Below are 21731 nucleotides of genomic sequence, written 5' to 3'. Positions count from 1 at the left end.
TTTATTGGAATGATTGAAAAATTGATTATAAATGTCAGTGATTGCTCATTAATGTATATGTAATTCTGAATTACAATACAGAAACTGATATAATTGATGAAATTAGATGCTAAGTAAAAGAGGTGTAGAATGTAAACAACTCAGTTTTTCTTTTATTGCGAAAAAACAGGCACTTATTGGTTATAAGGGACCCCTACTGAAATCTAATTGGCACTGATACTTTTGAGGCATTCTTACACAAAATTTGTGTCTCTGGCCACCTAAATAGGTAAAATATATATGATTTGTATATTTAACATTAATTAGACAAGGTTAGTGAGTGTAGGTTATGTTGATACACATGCGCAATTCATCATTACATGGATCAACATAATCTAATCAAATATAACACATGCTAGCTTCACTTGCTAACCTCGTCTAATTAACATTAAAAATAAAAATTATATACAGTTTTATCGTGTCAAGTTGCACACAAAGGTTATTATGTATAATTATTATCTTATACTTATAAATTCATATCATAAATAAGAAACTATAGATAAATGATGCAAATTAACTAGAACAGGTAAAACTCAAAAAAAAATTGGATTTCAGTAGGGGGGGGTCCCATATAACCGATAAGTACCCAAAAACATTTTAAAAATAGGCATTAAACTACATTATTACTGTCTGTTAGGAAATAACCACCAATTTGATTTTATAACTTTCCCACATTCAATTTTACTAATTACAGGTATATCAAAAGTGTACATTATTTCATATACCCAAAATCAAGCTGCTTGGTGTCCGCAGTTTGTTTATATGAACAATGAACATGCTTCTTAAAATTAATAGAATACTTTACTTAAGTAATACTTAACCTCAGTATTCTTGCTATTATTTAATCTATACATTTTCAATCATAAATTTTCTAACCTACAATTCTTTTTCGTGTTTTAGAGATTTCACTCTTATCTCAGTCACAATTCTTAAATTACAATTAGCCCATGATTGTCAATTTAACAATTCCTTCAAAAGTAATAACACTTTATATAAAAAGAAAATAAGCTTTTCTTAAAAAATTAACAATTCACTTCAAATCAAACAACAAATTACATAATAACCCACAAAAAAGGTCACATTTTTATGTTTCCATTCCCATTTTAATTAATTGACTAACTAATAAAAAATATTAAAAAAATATCACTCTTTTCGGTGTTTAAATATAACCATTAAAATTAACCAATCATGCCTGTGCCTATGTGTAAGAAATATGTTTACTCAAAAATTGTCTAATTAATGTCTTCAAAACTGTAAGGCTATTTGATTCTGTACTGATTGTATTTATATTACTTTTATCAATTATTCCTTTTTATTTATTTATTTTATTTTGTGAAGTTGCTGAGACTAACGTTTTCTAGATCCTTCCAGGCAAATGGAACATTTTTAATCCTTTAGTAATATTTCTAACTTTTCCTAATGCAATTTATCATTAATTATAATTAATCTGCATAAAATTTTTAGAAAAATTTAGTATTTTCCCATTTACCATATTCTTATTAATCTACTTCAACCCAACAATCTTCATTCTTAAATTTTACCTACTCTGTTTTTAAGTAAGGTAAGTATTGTGAAAATGGGTTTTCATATTTCAACTGAAATATCCATTTAGACCATCCCTGAAACCATTTTGACTAGTTTCGGCAAGACATCTGTACCTCGCATAACTCAAAAATTATTAGTAGTAGGATGTTGAAATTTTTGATTTACTACTGCTGTTAACGCGCAACTAGATGTTAACTGCTGTTAACATCTGTTACAATCTACTTAACCAAAAGTGTCCAAAAAAAGGCCCAAAATCCAAAACTATTTAGATTTTGGAATTTTTCTTAACTGCAGTAATAAGCCCACATTGAGAGCTTTTCAAAAAGTTGTACTTATTTTCATTGATTCCAGAGTTATAGATAAATTAAATTTTAATTAATGAAATAATTTGATCTTAGAAGGGGAAGACACATCAGTTCAAATCTTCTTTCACCTTCTTTTTTTAAATTTAAATATATTGATTTAATAATAATTATTAACCTCAGATTGTAAAATTTTTTTAACGATAAATAATAATTCAATAACAACAATAAAAAAAAGAAAAAAATGTGAAAAATATCATGTTATTAATGAAATAAAATTTTATGTACTTTTCATTTTAAAAAAGTTTTAGTGCAAGGAAATCATGTGGTTAATTTACTGGCATAATTAGTTCTCAAATTATGCCAGTGTAAGAATCGCATTGTTTAAATTTTTTGACGAAAATAATCAGGTTTTTGAAATACTAACATAGAAATTAAATCCTATTGCCAGTTTAAAGCATCAGATTAAGACCAGCTTTTGGGGTTGATTATGGTCAATCTCACTTTTTAAATTAATTTGTTTGCTTGATTGACAAGATATCCTAAATACATTAATATTTAGGTTTCTTCAGAAAGTTGCATGCCATTACATATGCAGTACTTCAACAGTCTTTTTGCTAAATGTTAAAATCATTTTCACAAATATTTAAAGGAAGTAAATAAAAGCGTTAATACAATTAGATCTTGTGTACTTATAATGGATGTAACTTTTTTTTAATAAATAGATTATACATAAAACATGCAATTTAATTAAAATTTATTCTGTCCAAAATTAATTCAACCCTTTTAACATAATATTGTACTGAAAAATATAATAGGCAACACCGCATAAATACATATTTATAATTTTCTTTTAACTATGCCTTTAATCTAAAAATAATATTTAGGCTGATAACTCGTAAGTGGTTCTGTTTTGAATGTTTTCATAAAGTAAAAATTTAAAACATTATTAAATTGATGATTATTATTACTTAAATGCCACAGTATTTATTATTTTTAATAATATAGTAAAATATTAGGTATTTATATGCACTGGTAAGAAAGTTGACTTTATTTTGTATCAACATTGGATCAATTTAAAAAATTTCAATTTTTTTAAACATTCCTAAAATTCACTACATGGTAATTTTAATTCTTCAAATAATACTACCTTATTAAAATAACTAGACAAATGGAGCTGAATTCCTTAATAGACTCAAAAATTTATCTAATGCAATGACAATAATAACGAAGCTGAATCATTAGTGCAAATAAATTTCTTACATCTCTACATATAAAATTTAATGATTACGAGTTTGAAATTATAACAGCTATAACTTAATAATACTAAAAGATGATTACAACACATGAATTACAAACCGTTAACAGCAGTAAAATGTAAGAATTTCACTCAACAAGCCACTATGTATCCATTAAACATGAGATCAGTAATAAGATTCAAGTTTCCAAATCGCGACCAGTAAATTTCCTTCCCGTACAAGCAATAATTATCCGGATTACTTTCAAGTGCGATGACTAGACATTATAAAAACCCATATGATAAGGTTTTGTAACGTTGTTGCAGACAAATATGAATCCAGTAACTTAATCTCTTATTAATATATTTACTGTCCTAATCAGGACTCAATTTAATCAGATTTTAGTAGACATCAACACTGTTTCAACTACAACAGAAGCCAAAGGAATCACACATTTCACAAATTGAAAGTCAAAATTCATTATCTGAACAGAAATACATATGCAAGTATAACAACTATTATAAATTTTTTAAGGTAAAAAAGTGAAAAATCTTTCTACAATGCATTAATTATTTAAAATCATAATGAAGTTCTCTGATAAATAAAACAAAAATCTGTAAATACATTGAAATAAACGTTCTATCATTAAAACCAGCTGATATCAACAATATCAAAGAGGCATTTGTTCAAGGAACACTACTCTCATAGCTGGTCATCCCGTTATTTGAGGTTTGCTGGAATTGCACACTTAAACAGTCAACAACATTAAGTAAATTTATTTATTTTTTAACTGTTTATTAAAAAAGGTCATGAAATGTGCGCTAAAATGGCTTTTCAGCATCAGGCTGGCACAGTCATGGAATGCCTCAGCGTAAGTACCGAAAAAACTATATTAGGTTAGTTCAAAGTTATATAAATCTGTTTGCTTATTTTACGATTTTATTATAGTTTTTAAAAACGGAATTAAATACAGATGTTCATATTTCATAATCTGAATGCAATAACTATTATTTTCACTGAAAAACTAAATCTCGTTTAATTTAACGTATATTTTTGAAATTCATATTTTCGCAGTATATCGAATATGTAACTTATTATTATTAGAAATTTTTTGTACCTATTGATATACTGACTATAATATACATTAGACTTGATAAACCGAAATTTATTAACTGCACCCATTTCTTGACGGTTTCTTTAGACTGATGCTGACTGCCTTCTGAAGTAATTCTACGCAGGAATATATGAGAAGTAATTTTCAAGTCTAAACTGTAAAGTCTTTATTTAAATTGCAATATTAGATGATTCAATATATAAAACATGATTCATCTCTGAGAAAATTGAATCAACATAAAATATCCACATTGCATAACAAAATTATAACAATTTTCATATTGATACATAACCATGCTTACTAGCCGTGACACTTAGGTTCACAAAAAAATTTTTTTTAAATTAAGAATATTGTTTTAAAATTTTTCCATTAAATCCCTGTCATGGCATTTAATGAAAATATTGGCAATTTTTTTTGGCGATAGAATGTATAAGTTGTTGAAAGAACTTACTGTAGAGCAAGCCACATGAAATTGTTTGTGAGAAAAACAGTCCTCTCTTAAGTCAATGCCTGCCAACTTCAATATGGTTATTTGAATTGCAACTTCAGTGCACTATACGGTTATTCCCCGCTGCAGTCAGGAGATATTTAGCCAGCCATGATCCACTTTGCTCACCCTTCCCATCAAATCTGAGGGCCCTGCCTCTTGGACCCTGCAGGTTCATTAACTCATGCTTGTGAAAATAATAATGATAAATAAAAATTAAAGCCTGTCCACTTTATAAAAATATCATTGCATTGTAATTTCTTCAGAACAAAGATTTAGACCCAAAATTTTGAGAGATCTAACAATGTGGTTTCAGAACAGTTGGCCAGCATTTTAAAAATATTAGTTGGGTCACTGCATGTCAAATTAACACAGTTTTATTGCTTTTTTTAACCTCACCATCGCAGAATTTAATGAAATTTGGCACATAGGTAGTTCCTGTATACACTATGAAAAATGCCAAATTTTATTGTATTAACCCACCTGTTTTGAAAATATGGCTATGTTTTTTTTTTTTTTTTTTTGTCTTCAGTCATTTGACTGGTTTGATGCAGCTCTCCAAGATTCCCTATCTAGTGCTAGTCGTTTCATTTCAGTATACCCTCTACATCCTACATCCCCAACAATTTGTTTTACATACTCCAAACGTGGCCTGCCTACACAATTTTTCCCTTCTACCTGTCCTTCCAATATTAAAGCGACTATTCCAGGATGCCTTAGTTGTGGCCTATAAGTCTGTCTCTTCTTTTAACTATATTTTTCCAAATGCTTCTTTCTTCATCTATTTGCCGCAATACCTCTTCATTTGTCACTTTATCCACCCATCTGATTTTTAACATTCTCCTATAGCACCACATTTCAAAAGCTTCTAACCTTTTCTTCTCAGATACTCCGATTGTCCAAGTTTCACTTCCATATAAAGCGACACTCCAAACATACACTTTCAAAAATCTTTTCCTGACATTTAAATTAATTTTTGATGTAAACAAATTATATTTCTTACTGAAGGCTCGTTTAGCTTGTGCTATTCGGCATTTTATATCGCTCCTGCTTCGTCCATCTTTAGTAATTTTACTTCCCAAATAACAAAATTCTTCTACCTCCATAATCTTTTCTCCTCCTATTTTCACATTCAGCGGTCCGTCTTTGTTATTTCTACTACATTTCATTACTTTTGTTTTGTTCTTGTTTATTTTCATGCGATAGTTCTTGCTTAGGACTTCATCTATGCCGTTCATTGTTTCTTCTAAATCCTTTTTACTCTCGGCTAGAATTACTATATCATCAGCAAATCGTAGCATCTTTATCTTTTCACCTTGTACTGTTACTCCGAATCTAAATTGTTCTTTAACATCATTAACTGCTAGTTCCATGTAAAGATTAAAAAGTAACGGAGATAGGGAACATCCTTGTCGGACTCCCTTTCTTATTAGGGCTTCTTTCTTATGTTCTTCAATTGTTATTGTTGCTGTTTGGTTCCTGTACATGTTAGCAATTGTTCTTCTATCTCTGTATTTGAACCCTAATTTTTTTTAAATGCTGAACATTTTATTCCAGTCTATGTTATCGAAAGCCTTTTCTAGGTCTATAAACGCCAAGTATGTTGGTTTGTTTTTCTTTAATCTTCCTTCTACTATTAATCTGAGGCCTAAAATTGCTTCCCTTGTCCCTATACTTTTCCTGAAACCAAATTGGTCTTTTCCTAACACTTCTTCCACTCTCCTCTCAATTCTTCTGTATAAAATTGTAGTTAAGATTTTTGATGCATGACTAGTTAAACTAATTGTTCTGTATTCTTCACATTTATCTGCCCCTGCTTTCTTTGGTATCATTACTATAACACTTTTTTTGAAGTCTGACGGAAATTCCCCTTTTTCATAAATATTACACACCAGTTTGTATAATCTATCAATCGCTTCCTCACCTGCACTGCGCAGTAATTCTACAGATATTCCGTCTATTCCAGGAGCCTTTCTGCCATTTAAATCTTTTAATGCTCTCTTAAATTCAGATCTCAGTATTGTTTCTCCCATTTCATCCTCCTCAACTTCCTCTTCTTCCTCTATAACACCATTTTCTAATTCATTTCCTCCGTATAACTCTTCAATATATTCCACCCATCTATCGACTTTACCTTTCGTATTATATATTGGTGTACCATCTTTGTTTAACACATTATTAGATTTTAATTTATGTACCCCAAAATTTTCCTTAACTTTCCTGTATGCTCCGTCTATTTTACCAATGTTCATTTCTTTTTCTACTTCTGAACACTTTTCTTTAATCCACTCTTCTTTCACCAGTTTGCACTTCCTGTTTATAGCATTTCTTAATTTCCGATAGTTCCTTTTACTTTCTTCATCACTAGCATTCTTATATTTTCTACGTTCATCCATCAGCTGCAATATATCGTCTGAAACCCAAGGTTTTCTACCGGTTCTCTTTATTCCGCCTAAGTTTGCTTCTGCTGATTTAAGAATTTCCTTTTTAACATTCTCTCATTCTTCTTCTACATTTTCTACCTTATCTTTTTTACTCAGACCTCTTGCGATGTCCTCATCAAAAATCTTCTTTACCTCCTCTTCCTCAAGCTTCTCTAAATTCCACCGATTCATCTGACACCTTTTCTTCAGGCTATGTAAAGTTTTCAAAAATTGCTTAAAATCGCACAACAGCCAATTTTAAAAATATTAATAGCTTCTCTCTTAATTAAGTTAAAATCATGGGAATGGTGTCATTTTGTAACTTTTTTAATTCCTTTTTATATGACATATAATATGCTATAGTTGTCATGAAAAATATTTTTCTCATTAACAAAAATAAATTTTAATTTCAAATTTTGGAAAAAATGCATTCTTAAGATTTTTTATAAAATTGTGGTAAATTGGCTACACATTATTGATAAACGATATATAAAGTTTGAAAGTGGGAAGATAGTGGGTTCATTGTCAAAATAATTTAAAACAAAATTTCAACCTCTATAGACTTCACTCAATAGGAAACAAAATATTGTATAATATCAAATAAACATTTGTAAAGAGGATTAATTATTTTCAATTAATCTTAGTAATTGTATTTACATAGTGCTTTAGAATTTAAAACACAATTAGGCCTACAACAACTATAACTGTTAATCAGAAGTAACTGGTTAGTGCTTAATTGCTTCGCAAAATTTCATCATCAGATAGAACATAACTTCTTATTGGAGTTGTTGGATCTACAGTACGTAGAATATCTGTGAAAGGTACCCATAAAACATCAGCTCATTTTGGGTAGCAAAATGATGGTGATGGTCCTTGGGAGTGGAGGAATGTAACTTTTTTTCCAATATGTAAGCAAGCCACCAATTTTTGTTATAGACATCTGTCATGTAATCATTGCAGTCTTCTAATTTCAGTTTGCCTGTTGATTGTTGACCTGAAACAGATACCACCTGAGAAGAGTTGATAGCTTTTGAAAACACTTTCACAAAGCCTAAAGCCTGTACATAAGTCAACTGATATCTACTGCCGGAATGTATGTTCTCCTGAAATGATTTTTCTAAAATTGACCTAATGTCTGTATCTCCTGGACATAAGGTACAGTTGTTCATCAGACAATCAATTGATGGCAGATTATATAACATTTTTGCCTTGCAATGTTGGTAGGTTTTTAAGTCAGTAGTGAGGGCCCCGAGTTTAGCCTTTTCTACCATTAATTTCATATTTTGGTGTGTCCTGCATACATGCACAGCATGAGTACTGCCTGACCCAGCCAAAACACAATGTTTAGGTCTAAGCTCGGCGAATTTTGAAAAGCCTACTCGAGTATTAGAAAATTTACTTCTGAATAATGCATACACCTCTTTTAAGTCGCATAAAATAAGTCTTTTGGAAACTTCGGTTTTATTCATGCTTTTAATCAATGACTGTACCACGGTCCTTCATTCTTGGCATAGCTCTACTGATTTTATCATCTTCATAAAACAGCCTGACTTTTTCAACAATTTACTTTGGTAAATTTTTACCTGGTTTTGGATTAGGTGTTTACAAAATTCCTTTTTTTTAGTATTATTTGTGGCAGATGGACAATATAATTAGGCGCATTAAATTTGTGTATGAGTTTTCTTATACCATAAGTTTCTGGAAGGCAAGTCAACATCGTCAACTTCTTGTTCCTAATATCTGCAAATCTTGTCTTGAGATTTTGTAAAACAGATCTTCATTCTTATCATCTTCTGAGGACTCTTCTGCTGATACAAATTGTTTCTTTTTCATTTCTTAGTATTCAATCGTACGTGATTCTGCTTTAAAACTAGGCTCATCTTCATCAGAATCAGGTGGCTGTGCTTCATCTTGATGAGTAGAGGTTGTAGGAACATTTTCACTTTTTAAGGCAGATATTTTCTTTGTACATAAATTACTAATGTTGGGATTTTTTGGAATTTTGGGATACAAACTGCACATCCAATCTGTGACTTTTCTTAGCCTCTTTTTATCTCTAATAACGTGACTGCTTTTTTTGAATGAATTGAAACAAAACAATAAAACAAACTTCGTAAATTAACTTACAAAATTAATATTTTCAACTCTTAACTTAGGAACATCACTTCTTATAACTCTGAACAGCACTGACTTCAACTGGAGTCTGACAGAGTAGGACTGGGTGTTGGGGATGAGTCTCTCTTAACTTGTTAAAGCTTGCACTGATTTTGTTTTAAATTACTTTAACAATGAACCCAAACTTTTTAGATTGTTTAATAATAATGTAGGTTATTTACCGTATTTAAAAAAAAAAATTGAAAATGTGTTTTCCAAAATCTAAAATTAAAATTTAGTTAGAAATGGCAAAAATATTTATCACAACAACCTATATCATGTTATATGTCATATAAAAAGAAATTTAAAAAGCTACAAAATGACACCATTTCTATGTTGTTAACTTAATTAGAAGAGGTGCTATTAATATTTAAAGAATTCATCATTGTGCGATTTTAAGAAATCTTTGAAAACTACTTAGCCATTTTTCATAACGGGTGGGTATAATATAATAAAATTTGGCATGTTCCTTAGTCTATTTGGGAACTACCTATATGCCAAAAGTTCATTTAATTCTGAGATGGTGAGGTAAAGTGGATGTGTTGATTTGACATGGAATCACCCAGTTATAACTGGTTACCCGTACTTTATATGGGTAAAAATATATTTTACTCGTTTCTTAGGATTACCTTACAAACAACACTAGGAGGTGATCGTACTTTTTCATGTTTTACCAAAAAAAATTTTAATTACTTATGTTTTTTAGTCAAGTAACCGGAGGCAGGTCAAAATAATATCAAAAAAAAATTTTAGATATTTATTTGAAGAGTATTTGCAAGCCCCAATGTAGTGAATACCGTTTAATATAGTCAGAAATGGGGAAAATTTGCAATCATTGTTGAAATTTTGTTTTACTTTTCTTCACCCCTTTCAAGATTGAATTAAAAAAAAAATGTAGAAATTTACATGAAAATTACACACACCAAAAATCAAGTTTACATGTTCATTTGTTACTGAGAAAAAAAATAGCAATGATTAAAAAAATTCAATATCCATTTATCCCTTTAAACTCAGAAATTCAAAAAATCCAGAAATTACTTTTTTGATAATCACATGAAGACTGCACACACCAAAAATCAAGTTGATATCTTCATTTCTTGTCAAGAAATTAAAAAAAAAAAAAAAGTAGATTTCATTGTTATTTCATTTTCATCTGTTAAACTTAGAATTTCTTAAAAGATCCTTTCTTAGTTTGCTTTTATACTGTAAGAAGAACATTCATATAAATTTTCATCAATTTATCTTCAGTGGTTTTTGCTGGGCGTTGATGAATCAGTCAGGACAAGTTGCTTTCTAGATAAAGATATATATATATATATATATATATTAGTAATTAATATAATAATATATATAATCTAATTTTTATAGTGAAGCTGGACAGAAGCTTAATCCAAATCTGTTATAAACTCTTTCAACAAGTTTTGTTGAAGATTAATTATTTTATTTACATGTGAGGTCCACTCATAAAGGACATAGTAGAGAAGTAAATATACATATATTAGCTGTTGGATTATTGGTTTCCCGTACGGCTAGTAAAGATGTTCTTTTACACTGTTGAAGAAATCATGTAAATGTAGGTGTAGGAGGCTTGGCTTTACCCAATATGCATCTCAATTGTGAATTAGGCCTTTTGTGTGGCCAATAAATATGAAATAGTCTGTTGTAGGGAAGTAGTTCAGCATTATATGAAGAAAGTGGTATATAAGCACCAAAACACCAAAGCAAAGATTCTATGGCCTGGAACCTTCCTATTTAGAAATCTTTGGTGATAGATGCGTGTGCTACTCATATGTTTCCATTGCAGAACCCATAAATAAAAATGTCAGCATATTCTTCATTGGAAAATTTATAAGGTATTGTTTGACATACACGCACTATTCCTTTCACTTATTTAAATCAGATAATTTAATTGTTGCTAGTATTGTCAACTTATGAAGTCAGTTACTTCAAACAAATTCAGATCAAATTAGTGTTTAATTAGCTGTAAAGTTTGATTAGCTTTTAATTCAATAAATTGTTTTATTGATGTGCCATTTTATTTTTAATTTTGATTATTTTTCTAAAATTGTTAATTATTTTATTTTGTAATATTGAAAAATTTGTTTTGTTTATAGGGGTATTCCATTTTAATTCAACAAATGATCAGTCGCATCACTATTTTTGACTTTGATGATAATTGGTATATGATTACTACCCGCATTGTAGTGGCCAAAAAATATTTTTTTATATTAAAAAAAAAATTTTTTTCCTGAGTAATTGACTATTTTCTAACTCACCAACAGGTAAAAACAGCCATTTTCGTCACTTTTTCCATGAGCTGTAGCATTCTTATTTTACATTGTACAGGAGGTCAAAAAAAGCTTTATGAAAAGAGTAAAGATTGGACCTTCACCTTAGTGTACTCAAAATTCATTTTGTTTCAGAACCAAATCTTGAAATGTTTACTGAAGTTATGCTTACAAATTGTTCTTTTTTCAAATTTTGGGCCCAAAATAAATAATGAAGGGCTTAGGGTAACATACCTGTTTTTTTACCTTTTAACTCTTAGGTACTAGTAGTACTTACAAAAAAAAACTGTTACAAAGTGTCCTTCATTAAAAAAATGGCCACCAAATCATAAGATTTTAAAAATGTCTCATTTTTGGGGCCCAAAAACCACATGTGGGACAGATGACAAATATCTGAAATTTTTACAGCAGTTTCTATGTACTTAAAAACCATAAAAAATTTATTTTATTACTCAAAGGGATTGACGAGTAATGAAGCCAGCAAAACCGCTAAAAACACTGTTCCTTCTAACCATAAACAATGTATCCAAAAATACTGATTTTATGTATTCTTTTCATATTATAAAAATTACAACTAAACTCAGTAGAATAAATAAATTGATAATTAATAAAATAGTTATTTCAAAGTGATAAACAGTCAGTTACAGAATGATAAATAATTATTACAAAATGATAAACAATTCAGATACATTAAAGTTTTTCAATTCACTTTTACCTTATTTTACTCCTGCTAATGGAAGATATGAATAAATCTTGCACTTTTTGATAACAGACTTAACTAACATAACTTAGTGCTCTGCCATTTTTTATTGAGTAGAACTGATAAGTTCTCATTCATCTTTGGTGTATTGTTGTGTCGTCTTCCAGTAGTTGTTAGAAAAAGCTCTCAAAGCGTGAGAATCTTTAAAATATTTTCCAGTTGAATGCATGTTTGATTATCCCTCAATGAAGTATTGAATGAAGTACCAGGACCCTGCGGATGGAAAAAGTGTACTCTATATTCCTCTTCATTTTCATGTATTTTGACTTCAATGACTTCATGTAACCACCACTTGCCATCGTATACACAACAGACATAATTTTTACATTTTGGCTTTAGTAAATCTATAAAGCAATCAGAAACACTAATGTGCTGTTGAACCAATACTAACTTAAATATTTCTGATTCAGAGGTCACCCGGACTTTCAGAATACATTTCTGACTTGTGGAACGTAACTGTAAAAGGTTCTAGTTTCTGGGACTGTTGTGATTACCTGATAAAGAGAACTGAGGTATTTTTCAGTCTCTTGAATATATTTATTAGAGCAGAAAATAAATGTTATATTTTTAATATTGTCTTTGCAATAATTGTACATTTCAGAAGGTGTAACAATTTGATTCTTGACTGTCCTTTGAAGGGTTGGTTTAGTTACAGTCCTTTTTACAGTTCCACCAATACCATCACATGGTCCTTTTGCATGGTATGGCAAAAAAAGCCATTTAACTGCTATTTCAAAATCAGTTCCTGTTGACTGTTGTGAACTAACTACCCAAATTCTTCCATTTTTCAAGAGTACTTAGATAAACTTGCTGAAAATTTAAATTATCTAATCATTTTGTTACAAAGAAACAAGCGAATTTCCTCAACATTAAAAAAGAAAACTTGTTGGAAGATGAATGTATTGTAATGGGAGACTTCTCTCAAAATTTTCCTTTAGTGATACAGGATGAAGTCCAGCCACATCACTGGTCAAAAACTTATGCCACATTATATCCATTTCTCATATAAAAAATCCATCCATTTCCTTTTTAAAAAAGAAAAATTATAAAGCCAAAGCTACTGTGTGATTAGTGAATACTTGAAGCACAATAATTCATCAATCTTCTGCTTCCAAAAGTAAGTTAAAAATAAAGTAAAAAAACACTGTTACCACAATTTTTTTATTGTATAATTTAAGTTTCCACTTACCAACAATTTAAAAAGTGTAAATCCTAATACTTTCGGAACTGTTACTCCATCTTCAGGGATTTTCTAAAAGATTTTAATTTAAATTCAAATCAACAGTCGTTTTTAAATTTAAAAATTGTATTTCTCTAATTACTCCTCAGCTTAGTATAAAAACAAAAAAATTTCATAAATTTGTGAACCATCAAGATTTTGAAATCGCAGTTGAATGACTTTTTTGCCATACCATGCAATAGGACCATGTGATGGTATTGGTGGAACCGTAAAAAAGACTGTAACTAAACCAACCCTTCAAAGGACAGTCAAAAATCAAATTGTTACACCTTCTGAAATGTACAATTATTGCAAAGATAATATTAAAAATATAACATTTATTTTCTGCTCTAATAAATATATTCAAGAGCCTGAAGAATACCTCAGTTCTCTTTACCCTACTCTTTACTCTTTAAATTATATAAAATCTTTTTTATTTTAAATTCAATGTGATCTGCTTCCACCGTAAAGACTTTCTTGATTTAATTTGGAGTTGATATGCAATATCCAAGTCAGTTCGCTATCAAATATAACTGAGCATTCATCTCTTTCTTCCAGGTAATATAACAGAGATATAATTGTATGTTTATTATTATTATCTCTGTGGGCACTAGTGTGTGTGCTTTTTCAATAATTGAATGATATATAATAGTTTTACATGTAACAATTTTATATAACCTTTGGAAGAAAGAAATTGTGAATACAAGCTTTTTTATTGACTTTATCCTCCAGTTCTTTCTCAGAAGACGGTTATCCATTTAGAGCTTCATTCTAATGTCCTTCATTAAACAACCAAGCTCATCTTTTAACTGTAATTTCATTTATCACACTTTTACAATTTACCCTATAAATCTGCCATTGAATTTTTCTATTTTGCATTTCATAGCATTAAAAAAAAATTAACAGTAGACCAGATTTCACAGTCTGTGGGCTTTTTGAGGGACCAGCTCAAACATGTATCACAGTGTATTAGGAAGAAGAGGTGGATGAAATGAAACTTTAATGTATGCTGAATAACTACCATTAAGCTAAACCTTATATAATGGCATTTGTTCTCAATAAATAAAGAAAGACAGGGCACTTATGCAAAATAACTATCAATATATAAAAAATACATGATCAGATTTAGCTTAACATTTGAATAACTGTAATACTTTCTAAGGATTACCCAACTATTTATCCAATTCTGTTGATAGACAAATTTTTATTTTCACTGCTGAAGGTTTGGTAGTTTACTATAAAATATTTAGCTTCTTTTTAAAAATAATTTTGCAGATACAAATAGTAGTGAAATTGGTGACCATATTTGTAAACTAAACTCCATCGCTCTTTTGAAAGGAAAAGAAGTAATTGTAGTCTTGAGCAGCGGGAAAATATTCCATTTAATCTGTCTGATTTTTGCCTATCTGATCTTAGTTTAGAAGTCTTCCCCCATGTTAATAAATTTGAATTGTTAATTAAAAATAAAATATTTAGAGTGCTTGATTTTAGTTATTCTGTATAAAATGTGTTTGTCATGCCAGTAATTTACGTGGACTAGTATTTTACTAGTACTTGAACATTTCTTTTAAGCCATTTGTGTGTTATTGCTTTATATATGTTTTTAGATTCCAATTACACTCAAGAAGGAGCCTGGTGTTGATACAGAGGGAAGAGAAGTTTTGAAATGTGGATTTAAAATAGGAGGCGGCATTGATCAAGATTACAAGAAAAGTCCCCAAGGTTATACGGATTATGTGAGTAAAAAAAGTACTGTGCTTGGTAAAAGTAACAATACATTTATTGTTGTCCTAATTTAATATTGATGCTAACTATTTAATACTGTTGTTGAATATAGTAATGCTGGCTTTACATTCATTCTGCCACAGTTACACGCAGTATTTGTTCTGTAGAACATTATATTTGACCTATCAAAGGATATTTCATTTATTATATTGTTTTTTTTTGTAGAATTATAAATAAATACATCATCATAAAATAAAAACAGAATTTGATAATTATGTTTACTTTAATATCCCTATGCTTGCTTGTTATACATCTTAACACTCTTGGTTTGCTATGTCTGCATAATTAGGTATAGGTTTTAACAACAGGAAAAGTAATTATGCATATGTGAACATTTTAAAAGAAAGATAATATATTATTTTTCAATTTGTTCCATCCATTCACATGATAATGTTAAAATTGTAACTGAATGAATTTCTTAGTGCAAAGAGTTTCATTGTAGATCATTTCACAACAAATCCATTGAATCTCTTTTCCTAAGTCCATTCATCAGCAACCTTGTCTAAGTTGCTCAGAAATGAATCTTTCTGTTTCAAAACATTTGTCATTTTTCCACTAATAATATACCCCAAATTCATGAACTACAGCATAATTATCCATTTTAAAGAATTCTATAAAATCTTGAAATTGACTTTGTTACTTTAATCTCTTTTTTTTTCTTTGCTATGATTTAAATTGAATTCCTGAAAGTAAAAATACCCAAGCTTCCAAAGTTAAGTATATGTCAAACATATAATTTTTTACTTAAAATTATTAGCACTTTCAATAAAACAGACAAGATTTAAAAAGTTGGTGGAAATATTTGTCTAAACTACATTATGGCTCACATTATACTATGTCTTCAGAAAGTTGCTGTGCACTGGAATTTTGAAGTGTAATGACAAAACTTTCTTAATTATTGCTTTGTATTTTTATTTCATTATTTTATAGAAACGGATATTACAATAACTGGAATAATTTATAAAAGGTGTTGAAAATGACCACCTCCAACATCAATACAAAACTGCACATGTTTCAGTTTGTTTTCAAACACTGAAAATGTCTCATACGTATACCATTATTGTGGTCTTTAGTTTGTTAATGATACATGGTCTGTTGCTATATGCTGCTTGTTTTGCAGCCTTTCTTAGAAAGTAATCTGAGAGAGTCAGATCAGTCAATCGTGCAATTCACAAACCCCTTGAAATGATTTGTTCACCAAAGTCATTTCATAAAAAAAGTTATTGATCTGTTAGCTGTGTGTGCCATGACACCATCTTATTGGAACCAACCCTGATTGATTTCCGTTTCTGTTAACTGAGTATTGAAGTTTTTTTAAAACAGCACATTAAAGATCCACTATTCACTGTATTATCAAAAAAGATTGTATCTATAATGCACTTTCTACTCACACTGACCAAGACTCCAATTTTCACATCATGTAAAGATTGTTCATGTTGTGTAATTCATGGGGGTTAGTTGTCGACCACAGTTGTGTATTTTATGAATTAATAGACCCTCCTAGATGAAACCACGATTCATTTGTAACAAAACATAATGTTGAAGATACATACTGAATTTTGGTTAATAAAAGGTTTAAACCATTGAAAATAATTTAGTCTTTAGCATGGTCTGTAGGTTTCAGTTCTTGAACACACATTACAGATATACTATTGAAACACTTTTATCAAGAACGCAGTGCATACTTTTAAGAAATAGTTAGTAGGAAACTATCTTAGGCATTGCAGTACTTCAAGGTACAACACAGCCATACATTCATTAAGTAGAAATAATATAAATGGATATTTAAATTAAATATTTTTATAAAAAATATTTTTAATTATTAAACGTATGAGGGCTGTTTTTCAACCATCCGATGGGCTATAAAAAAAAGAAACACTGACATAACACAATGATTTTATTAATAAAAGTTGAGTAGCATCTGACTTATTTTTCTACATAATCGCCAAAACAATTGAGGCATTTGTCATGTTGTGTCACCAACTTTCAGATGCCCTCTTCAAAGAAGCTTGCCACCAGTGAGATAAGATACATCTTGACAGCATCCTGAAGTTCTTCATTGATGGCTGCCCAAGCATGCTTTCAACTCTCGAAAGAGGTTAAAATTGCTAGGTGTTAGGTCTGGAATGTATGTGGGTTGTCAAAAACTTCCCACTTGAATTGTGTGAAAAGGCATTGCTTCACGTTGCACAGTCCAGTCATGCATTGTCGTGGATCAAAACCACGCTGGATGAGAGCATGCCTCTTCATTTGTTCTGGATCGCTCTTGGAGGCAACGTAAAGATTCACAATAAATTTCCTTTGTTATTGTTGCCCTTTGCTCCATAAATTCTACCAACAAGACACCTTTATGGTAAAACTGTATCCATTGTTTTCATGTCATTCAGTATCTGAACTTTTTGGACGTGTTTGGAAAAGTGTGCATCCACTGCTTAGACTGTTTCTGGATTGTCATACTGTGTCTAAGTCTCATCGCTAGTAACAACAGACTTTAAAAACTCATCCCCGCTCATTTTCATAACGCATGAGAAACAAGGCTGATGTCATTCACTGCGTTTTGTGATTTAATGTATATAAATATATATATTAATTCAATATAATTACATAGTTAAATTAAATTTTTTTCATATTATATTTTATGAAAAAAACCTACTTATAGAAAAAAATGTAATGTTTTTTTTGTATTGACTTGTGTACCAGATTAACAAAAAGCACTACAAATTGTTATTGAAAGTGAGACTATAAATATGCTTTGTTAAACTTTACAATTGCAAATCTTATTTATTTAGAAAATGATTTCACGTTGAAAAAGCGTTTTAATTTTTACTTAGTATTTTTTTTTTTTTTTTTCAGGGAATATATGTGACAGAAGTACATGAAGGGAGTCCAGCATCAAAATCAGGGTTAAGAATGCATGATAAAATATTGCAGGTTTGTTTAATATTATATTTATATGCATAATCATCTTTTATACACATAAGTTTTTCTGGCCACAAAAACTGGAAAAAATTAAAAAATTAACAGTAAAAGGTACTTTCTCTTCAAAAGAAAAAGAAAAGCCATTTATTTTCCATCTGATCAATGCTATTTTTTTTTTTTTTTTTTTTTTTATATATTTCTGTATTACTAAAAATTTGTTTATTTATTCTCTAGTCTATTTAAATTCGTTTTACTATCATAAGTGAATCCACACATTTAAAAAACAAAATTAGATAAAATTTGTACTTAATAGATAGATAATACTATTTTAAAAAGAATCCATTTTTAATAGTTTAAATTAAATAAATAGAACTAACAAAACAATCCACCAATATTGATCTTTGGAAAAACAGAAATAATTTCTTATAACCTGATGTTTCCATAACACCTACAAACATGTACCTTTTTTGCTTTTATTAAAAAATAGATAGATGGATTTTACAATCCACACTTTCTTCTCTGTTTAGAGTCCTGTTAACAATTCTTGTGTTATTGTTACTATTTGCTGATTGTGCACTACGAAACTTCATTTTTGTTTTTTTATGCCAATTTCATCTTACTTCTGCTAAAAAATTAATTAGTAATTCATCTGTAGCATGACAGTTTGTAAGTTTTCATTTTCAGGTGATATTAATTTATTTGGTTGCTTGTCCTTAAAAAACTGTAAATCCTTAGTCCTCAACTGTCGCATGAGCCCAGCACTGCTGCTCTCCAGTTTTACTCAAATGTGGGTGACACCCACATGCATATTTGAACTATAATAAGCTGACTGTGGAGATAAACCCGACTTTCATTAAAATACCAGTTTGTGCTGCTCTCTTATGACTATCTTTTGAATTAATTCAAAAACCTTGTTGCATGTTGGTATGGTGATAAAATTACTAATTTTTAGGCTAAGTGCTTCCACTCCTTAACCTAAACATGTGTTCCGTTTTTTTTTTCTTTTCTGTTCTTGATGGCTTCTTGTTCATGTTCTAAAATGATGATATTATTAATGCAGTTTTTGATAATGATATTCATCTTTGTGGACAGATGAAAATATTCAGAATGAATTAGACAAAATTGTGAGGGAGGTTGGGGGCAGAGGTGATGGTGATGGAGTGAGTGTTTTAGATGAAATGTGTACTTCAATGTACACATTGAAGTATTTCAATAAACTCCAGTTTAAGGAGTCTTCATATATTCCAGTTCAAGGATCAAGAAATAATTGTAGTGATCCAATTCAATTTTTTGATTGTTTTTTTCTGACAATTTACTGCAGGAAATAGTCACAGAAGTTATCAGATATGCTGCTACAAAAATGTCTAGTATAGCACCACTTCTAGAACGGTCTATCTGGAGAACTTTGAAAGATGTAACTCTACTTGAATGCAAGGCTTTACTTGGAGTATTTTAAACATGGGTATGCATTAAAAGTCTGATTTTCAAGATAATTTTCCTGAAGAATGGTTAGACTATAAACCAGTCTTCAAAGATGTATTTAGTAGAGATAGGTTCTTTCAAATTTTCTGGAATTTTCACTTGTCTCAACCTCTACAAGTTGAGCTTGTTATGAGAGGGCAAAAAATTGAGTGTTGAGTATTTAAATGAAGCGTTGTCTAAACTTTGGAGTTCATACAACAGGAACCCATTTAATGTTAAATAGAAAAGTACTCCCAAAAGATCTTAAAAAAGTAAAATTACAGGGGAATAAAAGTATATGTAAATAAAGACAGTAGTATTACGATAGTGTAGAAAAACAATAATAATGTTACCATGATTAGTACTTATTATGACAACAGTAATCAGACTTTTGAAAGGAAAATGAAAGTTGTTGTTATAAAACAAATTACAAAACCAGTAGTTATAATTAAGTATAATGAATTTATGGGAGGAGTTGATCTAACCGATCAGTACAATGCTGGTTATAGTTTTTCTGGAAAGTGGTAGAGAAAATTGTTTTTTTTTGTTGTATCATGTTGCAATTGTAAATAGTTTTTCGTAGTAAAAAACGCAAAGAGATTGAAAAACAGCCTGCCAAACAAAAATGGTTTCGCCAAATGATAGTAAAGGAATTAGCGGGAGATATCCAAAATAATAAGGGTTGGAATAGAGGGTGGCCATCATCTTCAGATAAAGAAGAACAACTAAATGGGAGGCCTCATTTTATATATTTCAGTCCCAAAATAATTCTAAAGACTACTGTTTCTAGTAATAAAAAAGTTAAAAATAATAATTAGGTTAAGTTAGTAATTTAAAGTTAAAAAGGGGAAGAAATGAAACAGTTTTCTTCTGTAACACACACACACCCATAAGCCTGGTCTTCATCCTGGGAGTGTTTTGAAAACTATCATAAAAAATACAAATAAGGTAAGAACTACTTAAACGCAAGTTATATGTAAAAATTTATAGCACAAATTTGTATTAAAAGAAAGATTAATATTGACATATCATAGTAGATGATAGTGTTAGAAATTATATATGAGTATATAGGTGGATAAGGTATAAAAAATTTGAGGGCTACAGGTTAAGGAGAGCTACCCAGGAAATTGTACATTAAGTAAAGGTTGAATGCCATTGTTTGAAGCTGAATTTAATAAAGGTTCTTGCAGATCATTGAAGTAGATTAATAATGAGTTAAATATTTATATATAAATACAGTGAAACTTCCCTTAACGGATACTTCCGATTAACTGACTCATTTTAATAGTGGACACTTTTAGATTCCCCAGCTGTTCATTTATCAGTTCTGAAAAATGGACAGTAGGAATAAAAATTGTAATTTTTCTCGTTTTATTGTGTACTCGGTGACTACCTGTTGTGGATTGCATCACTTTTTGCCTAGACCCTGATATCATTTCAATTAATTCATCAGTTACTGTGCAAGTGTATATCATACATTGAACATGTGAAATATTTTGGTTTTGGTGTATATTATATTTTTTATTGTAGAACATTTTCTGTACATATATTTATTATACATTCAATTTTGTGTATTTTATAAAAATTGTTACAGCGATTGTTACTGCAACTTAAAATGTTTCAAAGACGTAAATGCTTGATATTAAAAGATAACAGTTCTAAATGAATATGAAAAAGAAAAACTCATGTTTGTGATATGGCAAAATGTTTTGATATTGGGAAAACTCAGATAGTGATATTTTAAAAGCAAATTTATATCCTAAAGTCATGGACTGAAAATGACAATCTGTTAAGCAAACATGCATTTCCTATAATGCCAGACCTAGCAGTTGACTGTTTGGTTGTGAGTTATTTTTCAGGGTCATGCTAATAACATTCTAGTCTCTGGAAATTTGATGTGTGAGAAAGCCCTAGAAATTGCTTAAGAACTAGGTTATGATGAGTTAAAAACTTCAGGGGATTGGTTTGATAAATTCCAAATTAGACATAATGTTACT

The 21731-nt window shown here is 29.8% G+C and overlaps 2 protein-coding genes across 2 annotated transcripts in view; one reads left to right on the top strand and one right to left on the bottom strand.

Annotated features, from left to right (window-relative positions):
- Positions 1 to 3562, bottom strand: part of LOC142321663 (uncharacterized) — a 50984-nt gene extending 47422 nt beyond the window's left edge. The window contains exon 1 of the mRNA XM_075359928.1: positions 3246 to 3562. The gene's annotated coding sequence lies outside the window, so the exon portion shown is untranslated. The remainder of the gene's footprint in view (positions 1 to 3245) is intronic.
- A 238-nt stretch (positions 3563 to 3800) lies between these two features.
- LOC142321662 (tax1-binding protein 3 homolog) overlaps positions 3801 to 21731 on the top strand; it is a 36304-nt gene continuing 18373 nt past the window's right edge. The window contains exons 1-3 of the mRNA XM_075359927.1: positions 3801 to 3995; positions 15177 to 15305; positions 18208 to 18285. Of these exons, the coding sequence (XP_075216042.1) occupies positions 3939 to 3995; positions 15177 to 15305; positions 18208 to 18285 (264 nt within the window). The 5' untranslated portion in view covers positions 3801 to 3938. The remainder of the gene's footprint in view (positions 3996 to 15176; positions 15306 to 18207; positions 18286 to 21731) is intronic.

This window comes from Lycorma delicatula, chromosome 3 (assembly GCF_047948215.1).
Source record: "Lycorma delicatula isolate Av1 chromosome 3, ASM4794821v1, whole genome shotgun sequence".
Taxonomy (NCBI): Eukaryota; Metazoa; Arthropoda; class Insecta; order Hemiptera; family Fulgoridae; genus Lycorma; species Lycorma delicatula.
Note: the sequence above shows the minus strand (reverse complement) of the source record. Positions and strands in the feature narration are given on the sequence as shown.